A 17,312-nucleotide genomic window follows, 5' to 3' on the forward strand; every position below is an offset into this window, starting at 1 on the left:
CCTTAAAAAAATGCAATTTTCCTTTATTAAATCTATATTAATTGACTAAAGTACCCTTGTAATTAATTAAGATGATATTTTTCAATTATATTTAATTTAATAATATATATTAATCACTTTCTTAAAATAAGTAAATTTGATTGGCCCACATTTATGCATACAATAACACAATAATTACTTTAAACAAAATAACCTAAGCCTATATATATATATATATATATATATATATATATATATATATATATATATATATATATATATATATCTTTTTCTCCCGTGTTCATTGTGGACATAGCCGATCATCCTGATTGTTTGTTGAAATGCTTATTAACCCTAACAAAGGTATTGTCGAGGCACCAATTAAAATTATCATTATGGGTGGTGTATTTTATGGGATTGTGTTCATACCTAATTGAGTTTGGCTTATAAAGGGAATAATTTGGACTCATACTTTGCTCCTTATAAGTGATAAACACATAGATATGAATGACTATCTCTTCATTATTTGTGAAGTGGCTATTTCCAATTGGCTCCTTATTAGTATATGATGAGATATTGTTGCCCATTTGTTTCTATGATTTTAGACTTTCCATCTTAGGCAAACAAATCGGGTCTTCCAACAATTCAAAGAAAGTGTTTAGACGCGGTTGTTTCAACAACAATTTGGGCACCATGGCCATTCATAATTTATACGTTATTTAGCACAAAAACCATCACACGGACATTTGATTTCATTGTTTCTCAGTCATATTTTTGTTTTCCAATGCAAACTACAAACTTATAATCAACTTGGTTGTTTGATTCTATAACCTAAGTTCCGCTTTCTTATTTGTAATCTTTTTATCTAGCTCATTGCTAGTTAACTCAGTTTAGCTATTAAAAATCCGAAAGTGATGAGAATTTCTTTTCGTTACATAAATTTTTTTTCATGTATAATGCAGATGTTGTGCGGAACATCACCAAATCATATCCTATATTTTTGCAAGAATGCTTCAATATACCCATTTAGACCAGCCATCATTAAACAATGGATTAGATATTTGGTCATTTCTTTTACTTTCTTCTCCATGACCATTCCAGATTGAGCAAGCATCCAATCTATGTAGTGCGTCTACCAATTGAAGAAAAAAATTATGATTATGTCAAAAATATATCAACAACTATAGAAAAATAGCATAAAAATACCTCAAATCCAAGAGTATGAATATGATGCTTTGGGATCCCTTTTCCTTCCGATTCATGGTAATATTCTTCGACATCGTTCAACATTTCATCTTCTGATGGCAACAAAACTTTCCTTGACAATGTGTGTGCTATCCACCTTGATTGAGTCTCTGCTATTGGAAATGCAAGAGTCTACAACTTGAAAATCTAATTAGTTACATAAGTGCAACCAAACATAATAATTTTGAATAGAGGTAAATGTTACCTTTTTAGGTATTCCGACAAAAGAGAGTCTTGGTGCGAGTCTTGGGGGGAAAACATGTTTGTATAGAGGCCCGATACACTTTTCTTGGATACTTAAAATACCATTTACTTTAAGAAATGGAATATGATAATTGTACCTAAAACATAACATGTATATGGTTAACTCTCAAATATTTAATATGACGATTTGTCAGTTGTTTAGCCTAGCTTTCAGTGGGAAATACATATAAAAAAATATTTGATTTAGACTCTTCTTATTTAATTAATAAATACTTATAATATTCAATTCTTTTAATATTACACTATTAGAAGACCACATATGTTAAATCATAAGTTAATGAAAATGTAGTTCCTTCCTAAATCTATGTATTAGTACTTATCATGTTTTCATAAACATTGTTGTAAGACAAAATCACAAAAACTTAGAACAATTTAAATAAAATGGCCATATCCTTGACTTTTTACACAAATGAATGTTTTTTGGAATGTCTAAACAAATCTATTAATGATTTAAACTAATGTGAGGACCCTTTAGAATTTGAGTTCTGACCTTGAAGATGAATTAGCCAATCAGGTCTAAGATAAGATCAGCGTATACCCTATGATATAGTTAGTTAAACCTCATTCATTAATGACATATGAAGAAAGTAAGAGAGATTTAAGTTAGGTTGAAGTCAAGGAATGTCTCAGCTTGAGGTATAAATATTATTTTGGCTTTACCTTCGGTATTGAAATAACCATAAGAAAAGAGCATATAACAATGGTCAAACAAGAAATATTATTGTTTATGTGTGGACGAGGAACTTAGAAAATTAAAGTTCCATTATCTATCAAATGTGACCTTAGAGGATTGATGAATAAAGTCAAATAACAATATCGATTCTACCTATGTATATCTATTGTAAGAATCTATCTATGGTGAAAAATGAAAATGTAAAGATTTATATTTGAAGGATATAAACATAAGGAAAAGATTTTGTGAAATAGTTGACCTTAAGATAATCTTTTAATTTGAGATATAAACTTTCTTACCTATGTATATGTATCATAAGAATCTATCTATTGGTAACCATTTATCGTTTAGAGTACATCTTAAAGTGTAGTACTTATAGAATTCAAAATTTTATTAAGTTTGAAGAATTTACCAACTTTAGTATTCTTTTGGTGTATTTTGGGGACCGAATAATTTCAAGGGACAGATAGTTGTAACATCCGTAATTTGAGGCAAGATACTTATGATTAATTAAAATTATTTAGAAAATAAAAAATTATTTTTAGGTTGAATTAAATAACAATACTTTAATTAAGATTAAAATCTTTTTAAGATTGAATTAAAAGTAAATTCATTAGTTGGCTGATAAGTCAATTCCCTCAATTCATTCATTGTAGAACATTGGAAGCTAGAGTGAACAATTCGATCTTGAAATTTGAAGATGAAATTGGAGGCTAAATTACTAATGTTTTTAGACTTAATCTTCGAATAGAAACTCCTACAGTAATAAAAACCAACCATTTATTGTTATTTAAGTTTCCACAAGTTAGGATTATCTTCAAATCCAGATGAAAAGTTAAATATCCTCCTAACATTTGTTCCTACTTATATTCTTAATCCTATAAAATCATGACATGTGAAATCCAATAATTTTCTTTCTTAATCTAATCTCTTGGAATAAATGGTATCTAAATATTATAGTTAACACGTTGGATAAATTTAATCTGAGGCTTAATTCAATAATTCGAACACAAATCTAGGAATTCAAGGGATTTGATGGGAATTGAAATCAATTATGATAAAGTCTCATGTATGGTTGTACAATTATATGGAATTAAATTCCATATATTCCATAAAAATACCTCATTTCGCTAATTTCAACATTCCTAAGTTATATCATGTGACATCCCCAATTTCACGGCCAGAAAAGACCAATTTGTTTATTCTTTATTTGAAAATCAGAGTATCCTTTTTAAGAAAAATGTTGCGGAATTTGTTCCTAAAAATATGATGTGACATCCCCAATTTCACGGCCAGAAAAGACCGATTTAATTTATGCTTTTTAAAATAAAATCAGAGATCTTTTTAAAAGATGTTGCGGAATTGGTCCCCAAAACAACATATGATAAAAGTTTATCAAAATCTTTCTTTAAGAAATATATAATTTCCTTTTTATATTAAAACCTCGGGATGTCATGTTTCGATACAGATCAAAAGCATAAACAAGACATTATAAGCCTTACAACAGTTAATTTATAACTACTGGCCTATAATCCATAAATCACTCATCATCATCATCCGACTATGCTCGGGGTCCACTACCTGTAATCATAAAAAGCTGAGTGGGTCAGGCTTGGAAGCCTGGTGAGCATATAGGGTTTTCAACCCACAATAAATAAATTTATTGTACTTAAACATCAATCAATCAACCAAATTACCCAAACTCCATTATCTTATTTATTTCTTAAGGGTTTACCCTAAGAATCAACTATCACTCCTTCCTAAGGATTCATCCTATGGAATAGACACAAGGTCACACCATCACCAGGGTTTATACAACAGGGGCTAAATTCATAACTCTTATTTATTGACAGTATTATTGACAGTATTCACCCCTGTCATACATGTCAATGGGTTTTTAGAGTACTCCAAATGAACATATAGTTCATTACACCTACAGGTTGCGGGCCTGCTAGTGCTCCACGGACTGTCTAGAATAGTCCATGGTTGTCATCCCTACTCTGCTGAATGACGGGGGCCAACATTTTGGGTAAGTGATTCTCTCAAATTTCACCACTCACCCTCAACTCATGATCTCCTTTCACCACTTACCCTCAACTTATGATCAATATTACTGATCATCTCCTTTATCCAACTCACCTTTCATCACACACCCATTATTTCATCTACCCATGTTTTACCCAACATTTTTGTAGATAAAAATACATATACAGTTTAAATTATTTAAAAACATGTATAAATCACACCTTCAACATCCAACTCAAATAATCAAACAATAAATATTCACACAGTACGTATTTTATATAAAATAATTGATATCTATGTGTAAGGTGAAAGTAACTACACACACCTGATTTAATGAAAATCGGGCAACAATTCATTTCCTAAAACGATCGTTTCTAATAAAACCGGGAGTTTTATTGAGAAACCGGGCTCTGCAAAAGTCGGGCTTCGAAACCGAAAAGATAAATTTTCCGGGCTTCACGGGCACTTCGTGGCTTATTCCGGGGCTTATAATTGATACCAGGGCTTCGGGGAAGGTTAAGGTGAAGAAAAGATGAAGAAAGGGGCTAAAAATGGCAAAAATCCAAATCTAACCGGGAAGGCTCGCAGGTCCCCTTCTATATATAGGGTCCGAAGTCTTGATCCAACGGCTGAGAAGTGGCCACGCTCCGGAGATCCGACGGCTCGCAGAGGAGGCTCGCACGAGGGCTGCACGTGGGTCGCACCTGCGAAGGCTCGCTGGCAGTCTCCTATTGGACCGAGGTCTACTGGTCCGAAGCCTAGGCACCGTGGCAGTCAGCGAGGGTTCGGTCTCGTGCTAAGAGGGTACGTGTCGCATGGCTACTGGACCGCTTCGGATAAGGCCATGTGCTCGGATGACTCAGCAGCTTCGCCACGTGGCTTCGCATGAGTCACTGATTTCGGACATGTGTCACATTCTAAGCGAGGGTGACGTGGCAATTGTGACTATGCGAATTTTCTCGGTTTTTGTGCAAAAACTTCTAAAATCCATAACTTTCGCATACGAGCTCCGTTTTTGACGTTCTTTATACGCACGCGTAGGTAAAATTACGCTCTACAACTTTCGTTTAGACTTTGTCGGCTAATTTTGAATTTAATTTTTATATTATTATTTTTAACAGACCGGGACAGGAAATCCGTTAAAAATCATAACTTCTTCATCCTACGTCCGTTTTCGTCAGACTTTTTACCGTTGTGCTACTAATGACGAGACCTTCGAATCTCATTTAGGTCGTGTCGGCAAAAATCACTCGATCTAAAATTCGAGTTTTTAGCTGTCTACCGCTAAGCTGAAACTTCGAAAAATCATAACTTCCTCATACGAAGTCAGATTTGGGCGTTCTTTTTATCGAACTTCTCGGTTTAACGAACACTACGAGTTTCATTTAGATCACTAAGGCCAAAAAGTAGTTTATTGAAAACTCACTTTTTACGACATTCGGCCCCGTGCCGGTTTATCGTGAAACTTCGACAGGTCATAACTTCTTCGTTATAACTCGGATTTCGGCATTCTTTATATATCCGTAATCCTTGTCACGCCCACTACAAGTTTCTTAATAGATATCGGCTTTATCTAAAATTTAATTTTTGACGCTCATTTTTAATCTTAATTAATTAACTCGTAGTAATTAAGCATAAAACACATAATTCACATAACATTCACATAATTCCTTTTCATTTCTTCTAAATGAGTTACAAAGGTTAACCTAGACCATTATGTCAATATTAATGCCTAGCCTAGAAACACGAGCGTTACAACTCTCTCCCCGTTAGGATGATTCCGTCCCCGGAATCACATAACGACAAACAACTACGAGTAGCGACACACCATGTCACTCTCCGTTTCCCAGGTGGGATTTGGCCCATTTATATGTTTCCAACGCACAAGCACTAAATCGACTATCTTACGTTATAACTTCTTAGTCTTATGGTCAACGATTGCCTCAGGTTCTCCAATTAACCTCTTCTCTCATCCAACCTTAATTCAGAAATGGGAATTATGTCGGGCACACCTCCCGTGAACTACCTTAAATAACACACATAAAAGGTATCGCTAATACCTTCTAGTTCTTCCGGTAATTCTAGCTTGTAAGCTTGATTCCCGATCCTCCGGAGAACTTTTAAATGGTCCAATAAACCTTGGACTCAACTTTCCCCTTCTACCAAACCTTATAAGTCCCTTCCATGGCGAGACTTTAAGTAAAACCGAATCTCCAACTTCGAATGATATCGGTTGTCTTTTCTTGTCAGCATAGCTCTTTTGAGCAGCTAACATCCTTTCCCTAATCACTTTCAACTTTTCAGCAGTCTGATGGACTATTTCAAGTCCCATAAACTGCTTTTCCCCAGCTTCCAGCCAACATGACAGCATTCAACACTTTTCCCCATACAAAGTGTGATAAGGTGTCATCTAGATGTTCAAGTGGAAACTGTCATTATAGGAAAATTCTACTAGAGGTAAGTGTTTATCCCAATTACCTTGGAATTCCAGGGTACATGCTCTCAGCATATCCTTTAACGTTTGAATCGTTTATTCGCTCTAACCATCGGTTTACAGATGGTAAGCTGTATCCAAACACAACTTGGTACCCAATTCCTCTTACAGACTCCTCCAACAACTTGAGGTAAAACGGCTGTCACGATCGAATACAATCGTTAACGGAACACCGTGAAACCTCAAAATTTCCTTCACATAAGAATTCGCAAGTTTATCCATAGACCATTTCTCGTTAGTGGCTATGAAATGCGCACTCTAAGTGAAGCGATCAACGACCACCTAAATCATGCCGTGACCGTTCCTTGTTCTGGGCAGTTTAGTCACAAAATCCATAGTGATATCTTCCCAATTACCCATGTGTACAGGTAAAGGTTCTAAACTCCCATACGGTTTCTGATGTTGTGCCTTAACCCTAGCACAAGTTACACACTCGGCCACATACTTAGCAACATCGAGCTTCATCGTCGGCCACTAGTAATAGGGTTTTAGATCCCTATACATTTTCGTACTGCCGGGATGAATCGAGTACATGGTTTTGTGAGCTTCTTCCATCAGAAGACCTCTTACTCCTCCTGTCTTAGGTACCCAAATCCTATCTTTGAATACCTTCAGTCCTTGACCGTTTGTATCAAACACCAACGTTTTATCCAAACGTTTCTCCCTTTCGGTCATTTCTCTATAAAGCTTCCTCCTGAACTTTCTTTATACTTTCCACAACTGTCGAGACAACTTCAATTCTCAATGCTCTTGGCCTCTTCTTTTCAAGATTTACCTTCCGATTGAGAGCATTAGCAACAACATTTGCTTTACCAGGGTGGTAAAGTATTTCACAGTCGTAGTCCTTGAGTAACTCTAGCCAGCGCCGTTGCCTCATGTTTAATTTCTTCTCCATACCTTTAAGGCTAACACTACCGCTGCCAACTACAGATCATGAGTGGGGTAGTTCCTTTCATGCTCCTTCAATTGTCTCAATGCATACGCGATCACTTTATCCCTTTGGTTCAGAACACAACCTAACCCAACTCCAGAGGCATCACTATAAACTGTGAAGGCATCAACTCCTTTAGGTAACGAAAGAATCGGTGCTTCACACAACGTCTTCTTTAACTTCTCAAAGCTTCCTATGCTTCTTATTCCAAGTATAGACAGCTCCTTTATGGGTCAAAGCTGTCAATGGAGTCGCGATCGAAGAAAAGCCTTGGATAAATTAGCGATAATATCCAGCTAATCCTAAAAAGCTTCAGATCTCCATAGGACTTTCAATCGTAACCTTCGAGTTACAAAATAAATCCTTATTGAGGACTCCTTTTTCTTCTTAGAATAAGTAATTTCCTTCGTTTATTGTAACAGACCGATGGGTCATGTTCTAATGATCTCTCATTGTATACTGTACTACTTAGACTCAGATCACCTAGGGACAAATTTCGGAACAAACTATACCTTCCTTCATGTTCTAATGTGATACAATCACATTTCAACATGTATCATTTCTAACTACCAACTTTTTTAACAATGAGTGCGATACTTCTATTGATCGCTTTGATCATTTCTCACTTCAATCTTCTGGCTTAAGTCAACTACTACATCAAACTTGGTTCTCTAAACAACATAATAAACTCATCTTAGTCGGACTCGATTCGATATGACCTCTAAGGTCGAAATAACAATCATTTTCTTAGTCATTACCGAAACGATGGTAACGGCAGACTAGAATAAGACGGAATCAAATAATAGCTCCTTGGTAACCTTGTGACTTTCCCTGATCCAAGTGTGAGTCCTGTGCTTCCAGTAGTATAGATCTCTACTACTATTCACACCTACTCATACTCGTCCCAAGTACGGTCTCGCAGTCTCCAAGTCCTAAAATCACAAAAAAAAAAAAATTTAACACATACGAATGTGTCCAATTAATTATAAAATTTTCCTAGACTCTACTAGGACTTCTTCCATTCGTATCTTCAATCATCAATTCTGCTTCAACTTGGTTGGTGATGGAAATTCCAGACGATTGGGATAACTTCAAAAATTACACCAACCATTCCATTCATCAGATGACAAAACCAGGGTTTATATTATTTCCTTGAAACGATTACACAAAGGTTCAAGTTTACCCTATACTATGCCTCTAATAGGCTAAACCACTTGTTACTATTCACATTACTACTTCGTAACTTCATCTTCGGGTATTAAGTCTTTACTTCTACTTCCTAGCATTATTAATTGCTTCGTCAAGGATATTCTGAAATTCCCTTGGCGTTGGCGGTGCACTTGGCCTTGTTACTTCATTGTTCCTCGGACAGTTCTTAGAAATATGGCCTTCTTCCTTACATACATAACACACCCTCTTGGGAATCGTACAGTGATTGGCATAATGCCCTATTTCTCCACACCTAAAGCACCTCACCTTCCCGTCACAATTCCCAGAGTGTTTATTTTTGCACTTTCCGCACCATTTTCCTCTACCTCTTCTTTTTCCAGACTTTGAGGATATGTTGCTCTTGTTGGGCCTTGAAGACCCCTCAAATTTCCTCTTCTTGCCAACTTCAATCTTGTTGGCGGTCCTGTCATTGATCATATCTTCAACAGACTTGGCAACCCTGATAGTTGCTTCGAGAAAAGATGCCTGACATACTGGCACAGTAAGTTCATCCTTACTTTGTTGAAGTAAACGTTTTGTTTCTTCCATCTGTTCATCCAACATCGTACGCACCATTACCTGCACCCCAGCCATCGTGATTGGCTCATGATGTGGATTATCGCTTCCGAACCCATTTTGAGTACTCGTCATTTCGATCTATACACCAATCGTAGGTGAATTTAGATCTTTATTTTCGTTAGACGTTAAGTCTTCGTTAATACTCCGAAACGTTTATATGTTAGTTCTAATATCGTAGTCATGCGTTTAGAATCCTACACACATAAGGTTTCCAGATCCGGTCGGCAACAGACCATAGATCCGAACAAATAATAGCATCGTTATAGCTATAACACAAAACATTTAGCACGTAAAAGCATTTTAGGCATCCTTCCTAAATTAAACTAGTGCTCGTGTCAATTTAGGTGTACTACCTAAAATATAATAGACACACTCAACTCACAATCATCGCTTAGCATCCTAAGTTTAAGTCTAGAAATCCTACAATTTCTTAGTTCGCTTAAACTAATGCTCTGATACCAACTGTGACATCCCCAATTTCACGGCCAGAAAAGACCGATTTAATTTATGTTTTTTAAAATAAAATCAGAGAATCTTTTTAAAAGATGTTGCGGAATTGGTCCCCAAAACAACATATGATAAAAGTTTATCAAAATCTTTCTTTAAGAAATATATAATTTCCTTTTTATATTAAAACCTCGGGATGTCATGTTTCGATACAGATCAAAAGCATAAACAAGACATTATAAGCCTTACAATAGTTAATTTATAACTACTGGCCTATAATCCATAAATCACTCATCATCATCATCCGACTATGCTCGGGGTCCACTACCTGTAATCATAAAAAGCTGAGTGGGTCAGGCTTGGAAGCCTGGTGAGCATATAGGGTTTTCAACCCACAATAAATAAATTTATTGTACTTAAACATCAATCAATCAACCAAATTACCCCAACTCCATTATCTTATTTATTTCTTAAGGGTTTACCCTAAGAATCAACTATCACTCCTTCCTAAGGATTCATCCTACGGAATAGACACAAGGTCACACCATCACCAGGGTTTATACAACAGGGGCTAAATTCATAACTCTTATTTATTGACAGTATTATTGACAGTATTCACCCCTGTCATACATGTCAATGGGTTTTTAGAGTACTCCAAATGAACATATAGTTCATTACACCTACAGGTTGCGGGCCTGCTAGTGCTCCACGGACTGTCTAGAATAGTCCATGGTTGTCATCCCTACTCTGCTGAATGACGGGGGCCAACATTTTGGGTAAGTGATTCTCTCAAATTTCACCACTCACCCTCAACTCATGATCTCCTTTCACCACTTACCCTCAACTTATGATCAATATTACTGATCATCTCCTTTATCCAACTCACCTTTCATCACACACCCATTATTTCATCTACCCATGTTTTACCCAACATTTTTGTAGATAAAAATACATATACAGTTTAAATTATTTAAAAACATGTATAAATCACACCTTCAACATCCAACTCAAATAATCAAACAATAAATATTCACACAGCACGTATTTTATGTAAAATACTTCATATCTATGTGTAAGGTGAAAGTAACTACACACTCACCTGATTTAATGAAAATCGGGCAGCAATTTGTTTCCTAAAACGATCGTTTCTAATAAAACCGGGAGTTTTATTGAGAAACCGGGCTCTGCAAAAGTCGGGCTTCGAAACCGAAAAGATAAATTTTCCGGGCTTCACGGGCACTTCGTGGCGTATTCCGGGGCTTATAATTGATATCGGGGCTTCGGGGAAGGTTAAGGTAAAGAAAAGATGAAGAAAGGGGCTAAAAATGGCAAAAATCCAAATCTAACCGGGAAGGCTCGCAGGTCCCCTTCTATATATAGGGTCCGAAGTCTTGATCCAACGGCTGAGAAGTGGCCACGCTCCGGAGATCCGACGGCTCGCAGAGGAGGCTCGCACGAGGGCTGCACGTGGGTCGCACCTGCGAAGGCTCGCTGGCAGTCTCCTATTGGACCGAGGTCTACTGGTCCGAAGCCTAGGCACCGTGGCAGTCAGCGAGGGTTCGGTCTCGTGCTAAGAGGGTACATGTCGCATGGCTACTGGACCGCTTCGGATAAGGCCATGTGCTCGGATGACTCAGCAGCTTCGCCACGTGGCTTCGCATGAGTCACTGATTTCGGACACGTGTCACATTCTAAGCGAGGGTGACGTGGCAATTGTGACTATGCGAATTTTCTCGGTTTTTGTGCAAAAACTTCTAAAATCCATAACTTTCGCATACGAGCTCCGTTTTTGACGTTCTTTATGTTCACGCGTAGGTAAAATTACGCTCTACAACTTTCGTTAGACTTCGTCGGCTAATTTTGAATTTAATTTTTATATTATTATTTTTAACAGACCGGGACACGAAATCCGTTAAAAAATCATAACTTCTTCATCCTACGTCCGTTTTCGTCAGACTTTTTACCGTTGTGCTATTAATGACGAGACCTTCGAATCTCGTTTAGGTCGTGTCGGCAAAAATCACTCGATCTAAAATTCGAGTTTTTAGCTGTCTACCGCTAAGTTGAAACTTCGAAAAATCATAACTTCCTCATACGAAGTCAGATTTGGGCGTTCTTTTTATCGAACTTCTCGGTTTAACGAACACTACGAGTTTCATTTAGATCACTAAGGCCAAAAAGTAGTTTATTGAAAACTCACTTTTTACGACATTCGGCACCGTGTCGGTTTATCGTGAAACTTCGACATGCCATAACTTCTTCGTTATAACTCGGATTTCGGCATTCTTTATATATCTGTAATCCTTGTCACGCCCACTACAAGTTTCTTAATAGATATCGGCTTTATCTAAAATTTAATTTTTGACGCTCATTTTTAATCTTAATTAATTAACTCCTAGTAATTAAGCATAAAACACATAATTCACATAACATTCACATAATTCCTTTTCATTTCTTCTAAATGAGTTACAAAGGTTAACCTAGACCATTATGTCAATATTAATGCCTAGCCTAGAAACACGGGCGTTACATATGATAAGTAACTTATCAAAGCATTTCCTAAGAAATGAGTTTTCATTATATTAAAAACCTCGGGATGTCATTGTCAATACAGATCAAAAGCATAAACAGAAACAACATGGGCCTTACAACATTTATTTATATCTACTGGCCTATAATCCATCATCTCTCATCCGATCATCACATCTATGCTCTTGTGCCACTACTTGTAATACAAGAAACTGAGTGGGTCAGACTTTGGAGCCTAGTGAGCACATATGGTTTTCAACCCATAATAATTAAGTTTATTAATTTCATCAAATCATCCAACCCGATTACCCGTTCCCGTTATCCTCTCTTAGGGATTTTCATCGGGATGGACAACATTGCTTAAGGGATTCCTTAACAATTTATGTCAAAAAGGCAACCACGAGGGGGATGGAGTACACCTGGTGAAAACGTAGTTCAAAAACACCTACATGTTGTGAGCCTACTAGCGTTCCACTGGACTGTCTAGAATTGTCCGTGGTCGTCATCTATACTCCGCTAGATGATTGGATCATCGTAAACAATGAGGCCTCTCATCATTTTATTTCATCATCTACATCATCTACACATATTTCCCCATCATAACCATAGGTATAAAATACATATACAGTTTAAATCAAGTAAAACATGTATATTTTGTTCATTCAGCATAGATATCAAGAACACAGATAATATGCACACATAGTATGTAATCTATATTAAATACTTCATATCTATGTGTAAGATGAAAGTAACTATGCACTCACTTGTTAAAGTGATGATTCCAAACTCGGGTAGCGCTTCACTTCTAATAATTTATTTTCCTTCGACGAAACCTAATATAATTATCACTAGATTTTAGTCTGAAGTTTATCGTGACTAATTATTAGTCTAGGTATTATTATTTTTCTTGTATTATATAAGTGTTAGACAATATTTTTCAACTACTGTGTACAAACAAGGGCCAGACATGAAACACCAGAGGGCGGGACCATTTTGGCATTTAAGTTGTTCTGAAATCCAACAACCCAGGCGACCCTTCAAACCGGATTCCCCGTACCGTGAGTAGTTAAAAAGGTATTATAATAACAACTTGTATTATTTATAATACTTAGCATACGTATTGTTTATAGGTTCAAAATAATGATAATAAACTTAAACATAAGTTATACTTAGAGTAGGGTAAGCATAACTCACTTACAAAGGGGTTTTGCTAGGAGCAGGGCTCTGCGGGGGCAGAACTTCTAAGCCGAAAGCTCTTCTTATCTGATGCGTGTATGGGGACTATTTTCGGATGGAAGGGAGAGAGAGGGGTAGAACACGAGATTTTGAGGGTAGAGAAGAGGATAGGGTTAGTTCTTACCTCAAGACCTATTGAAGCAAGAACTAGGTTGAATGCCAAGACCTATTGACACACAACCAAAAGCACATTAAGAGACCTATCTTATGTGAATAAGAGAGCAAAGTGCAACAAGCTTCAAAGTCATGTTTTATTCATGGAAAATCGTCCCTATATATAGTTGATAGGAACCATGAGTTACAAAAGTGAAAAGGCTCATCATTAAGAGCTTTTATTTAACTAGTTCATTAACTACTAGCCAATAACTACTAGAAACTCCCAAAACTCTTCAATTTTCGTCCATGCTACACAAGATTAGGAAATGGTTCAAATTTCTTCCATGAAATCAAGCACACTCCAAAGCCCACTCCATTTCTAGCCCAAATCCACGAAATCAAGCACACTCCAAAGCCCAAATTAGTAAAGCTCACCTCCTTAGCAAGTAATCCATTTATAATTGGGCTATCTAGGTCCAAACATATATCATCTCCACCCCCTTTGAAAGGAATTGACCTCAATTCCGCAAGGCCGTCATCATCAAGATAAGGGGAGAGATCTCCGACGTTGAAAGTTGCGTGCCCTCCGTATTCTCCCAGGAGTTCCACCTTGTAGGCATTGTCATTTGTAGAATTTGTCACTTCCACGCATGTTTCATTATCGGAACCTTCTGGCGCTCCGGGACTCGCCTATAGCCCTTGGGAAGTACTAGGGATTGGGAGGGAGAGTTTGGGGGTATAGAGAGAGAGAGATAGAAGGGTTTTGGTGTGAAGAAATAGGGTGCTCTTTGCACCTATTTATAGGCTAGAGATGCGGAGAATGTTGGGTGTATCCTCGGAATATGCTGCGCGTACTCAGTACGTTGCGTGTACAAGGCTCTACACTGATCGTACGAGGGCCAGGTGTCGTTCTTCGGATGGAGCGACGTGGAGAATGCTGGGACCGCGCATGCGAGTACGCGGGGCGTAATGTCGACTGCACGGGACGTACTCGTGCCACGTGTCACCCTCGCATCCTAATCCCTTTAAATTCTAAATTCTGTAACTTTCGCATACGAACTCCATTTTTGACGTTCTTTATATCCATGCGTAGGTGGTGATGTAATCTACAACTTTCGCTTAGACTCTGTCAGCTAATTTTGACTTTATTTTTAAATATATATTTTAACAGGCTTAGACAGATAAAGTCCATTAAAAATTCATAATTTCGTCATCCGACGTCCGCTTTCGTCTGTCTTTATATCGTTGAGCTACTATCAACGAGATCTTTGATTCTCGTTTAGGTTATGTCAACTAAAAATCGGTCGATCTAATATTCGAATTTTGGGCTGCATACTACTATGTCAAATCTTAGAAAAATCATAACTTCTTCATATGAAGTCAGATTTAGACGTTCTTTTTATGCACGCTCTCAGTTTAACGTATATTACGACTTTCGTTTAGATCGCTAAGGCTAAAAAGTATTTTATCGCAAACTCTCTTTTTACGATACACAACGTTGTGCCGGTTTTGTCGCAAAACTTCGACGGGTCATAACTTCTTTGCTATAAGTCGGATTTCAGCGTTCCTTATATCCCCAAAATCCTTGTTACGACTACTTCAACTTTCTTTAAAGATATTGGGTCAAATCTTCATTTTATTTTTGACGCATATTTTTATTATTATTTTATTATATCGTTATAAGCACATAAATCACATAAATACCATAATACTCAAATAATTCCTCTTTATTACTTCAAAATATGTTATAATTGTTCACCCTAACTATTAAATCATCATACTAATGTTTAGCCAAGAAACGCAGGCATTACATATCAAAGTACATAAATTTTTTTCATTCTATAAAATGTTAAACTTACACAAAAACACTTCTTTTCTAAATTCAACCAAACAAAACCCATAACTTCCATCCTCAACTCCACATTATGTGTTTATTGTAATTAACCCTAAACTGAACAAACTGTACCTATAATTTTATTAAAAAGACTGCTCTTTCTATATGTATTTCAAGCTTGATGAATACTCCTTCCTCAAATCTACAATTTGTTCCTGTTGTTTCACTATAATATGCTCTACGTGGTTAGTTTGTTGATACTCTGCATATGTATTATGTGTTGATTGATGTATAATATCTTTCACTATAGAACTGGAATAACAAAAAGGGTCGTGTCAAAAGTTAAATTATATTCAAGAATTTTGGTTCTTTTTCTTTTTGTTGTTGATTTTGATTGATAAATAATTTGGATTCATGTGTATTGTTGATTTTTATCTTTTTTCTATTGTGCATCCCTCGTTAGTTAATTAAAATTTTGTGTGTGTTGGTTAAGGTTTTATTGTGTGTTGATTAAATTACTTCTCCTATAATTTCTAAAATTTCTCAAATTGCCATATGGTTAAAATGATCATATTCATCATCTTCGTGAATATCTTTGGCTAAAAAAAACAATTCATGATGTATCTTCTGGAAGGTGTGAAATTGAAGAATCGCCTATTGGGTAATGACTCATGAATACATAGTCAAATTTAAGAAATGGTGATTTAATTACAGAATATAACAATTTATTATAATTTTACATTGATTTGAAATAGAAAAATAGTTACATAAAAGTTGTGTGAAAAATAAATAACTAAAAAGCTAATTTATAATTTTATATCTACCTAACAATAGTTTAAATGAAAAAAATGTCAATTTTAACAATCGTCATTTGTCGTTATTTAAGTTCCAAATCCTTTGACAAATGGTACAAACCAGCCATAAATATTGAGAAGACTAGATTTAAAATTCACTCCATTTGTGCCAAAAACAACACGTGATAAAATAGAATTCTTTCAAATTCAAAACCCTTAAACTCCAATTCACTTTACAAATTTCAAACCACTTCAAACAATTTGCAAACCAAATACCCACTTAATGTAATTCCATTCCTACAAGTGAATTTGAGTTCATGAAGCTTCGTACGTGGTTTTGACACACTAGCTTTGTGGAATCAACATTAGATATTGAAACTTGTGCATTGAAAATAATGAACTCATCAAAAGAATTTGGATTGTATTAAGTCTATTTGGATTGTATTAAGTATTTAGAAACTAATAAGAAGTTGGAATAATGTTTTAAAGTTTTTAATAGAATATTAATTACTAGGTCATTAAATGAAGCAGATGTTGATTTATCAAGCTTTGTGTTACATTTTGAAGTAGAAATTTTCTAAATTTAATATAATTCATTAATCTTGATTTTCGTGATGTTAAAATGGTTTCATTATGATAAGAAGTTAGTTAGTATCATCCTTGATGCAAATCAAAACCTAATCTATTAATCATCTTGGAGTTTTAAATCTTTAAAATGGATTTTATAATATGATCACTTTAATCCATGATTTGATTATGTTAATTGTGATTTATGATTATTATTTCTTTATTAAAAGTCTCTTGAACCTAGAAAATCATTAGAATCATTAAAATCAATGTTGGAAGTGTTAGAATCAAATTTGACAAAGAAGGATGTTGTTATGACATTTTTTCACATGATTGTCTTATTACCCCAAGAATAAATTACACGGCCCATGCAATTGTCTATAATGCACATGACTTATGTACTCTTCAGG

At 35.8% G+C, this 17,312-nt stretch overlaps 1 protein-coding gene across 1 annotated transcript in view; it reads right to left on the bottom strand.

Moving 5' to 3' along the window:
- Positions 1-923: 923 nt before the first annotated feature.
- The window catches only part of LOC145162203 (flavin-containing monooxygenase FMO GS-OX5-like), a 36,005-nt gene continuing 19,616 nt past the window's right edge, over positions 924-17,312 (bottom strand). The window contains exons 5-7 of the mRNA XM_079081416.1: positions 1,430-1,565; positions 1,186-1,356; positions 924-1,111 (exon numbers count right to left, since the gene is read on the bottom strand). Coding sequence (XP_078937542.1) covers positions 965-1,111; positions 1,186-1,356; positions 1,430-1,565 — 454 coding nt within the window. The 3' untranslated portion in view covers positions 924-964. The remainder of the gene's footprint in view (positions 1,112-1,185; positions 1,357-1,429; positions 1,566-17,312) is intronic.

Source organism: Lactuca virosa, chromosome 1, assembly GCF_052849685.1.
Source record: "Lactuca virosa cultivar CGN04683 chromosome 1, Lactuca_virosa_CGN04683_v6, whole genome shotgun sequence".
NCBI classification, from domain to species: Eukaryota; Viridiplantae; Streptophyta; class Magnoliopsida; order Asterales; family Asteraceae; genus Lactuca; species Lactuca virosa.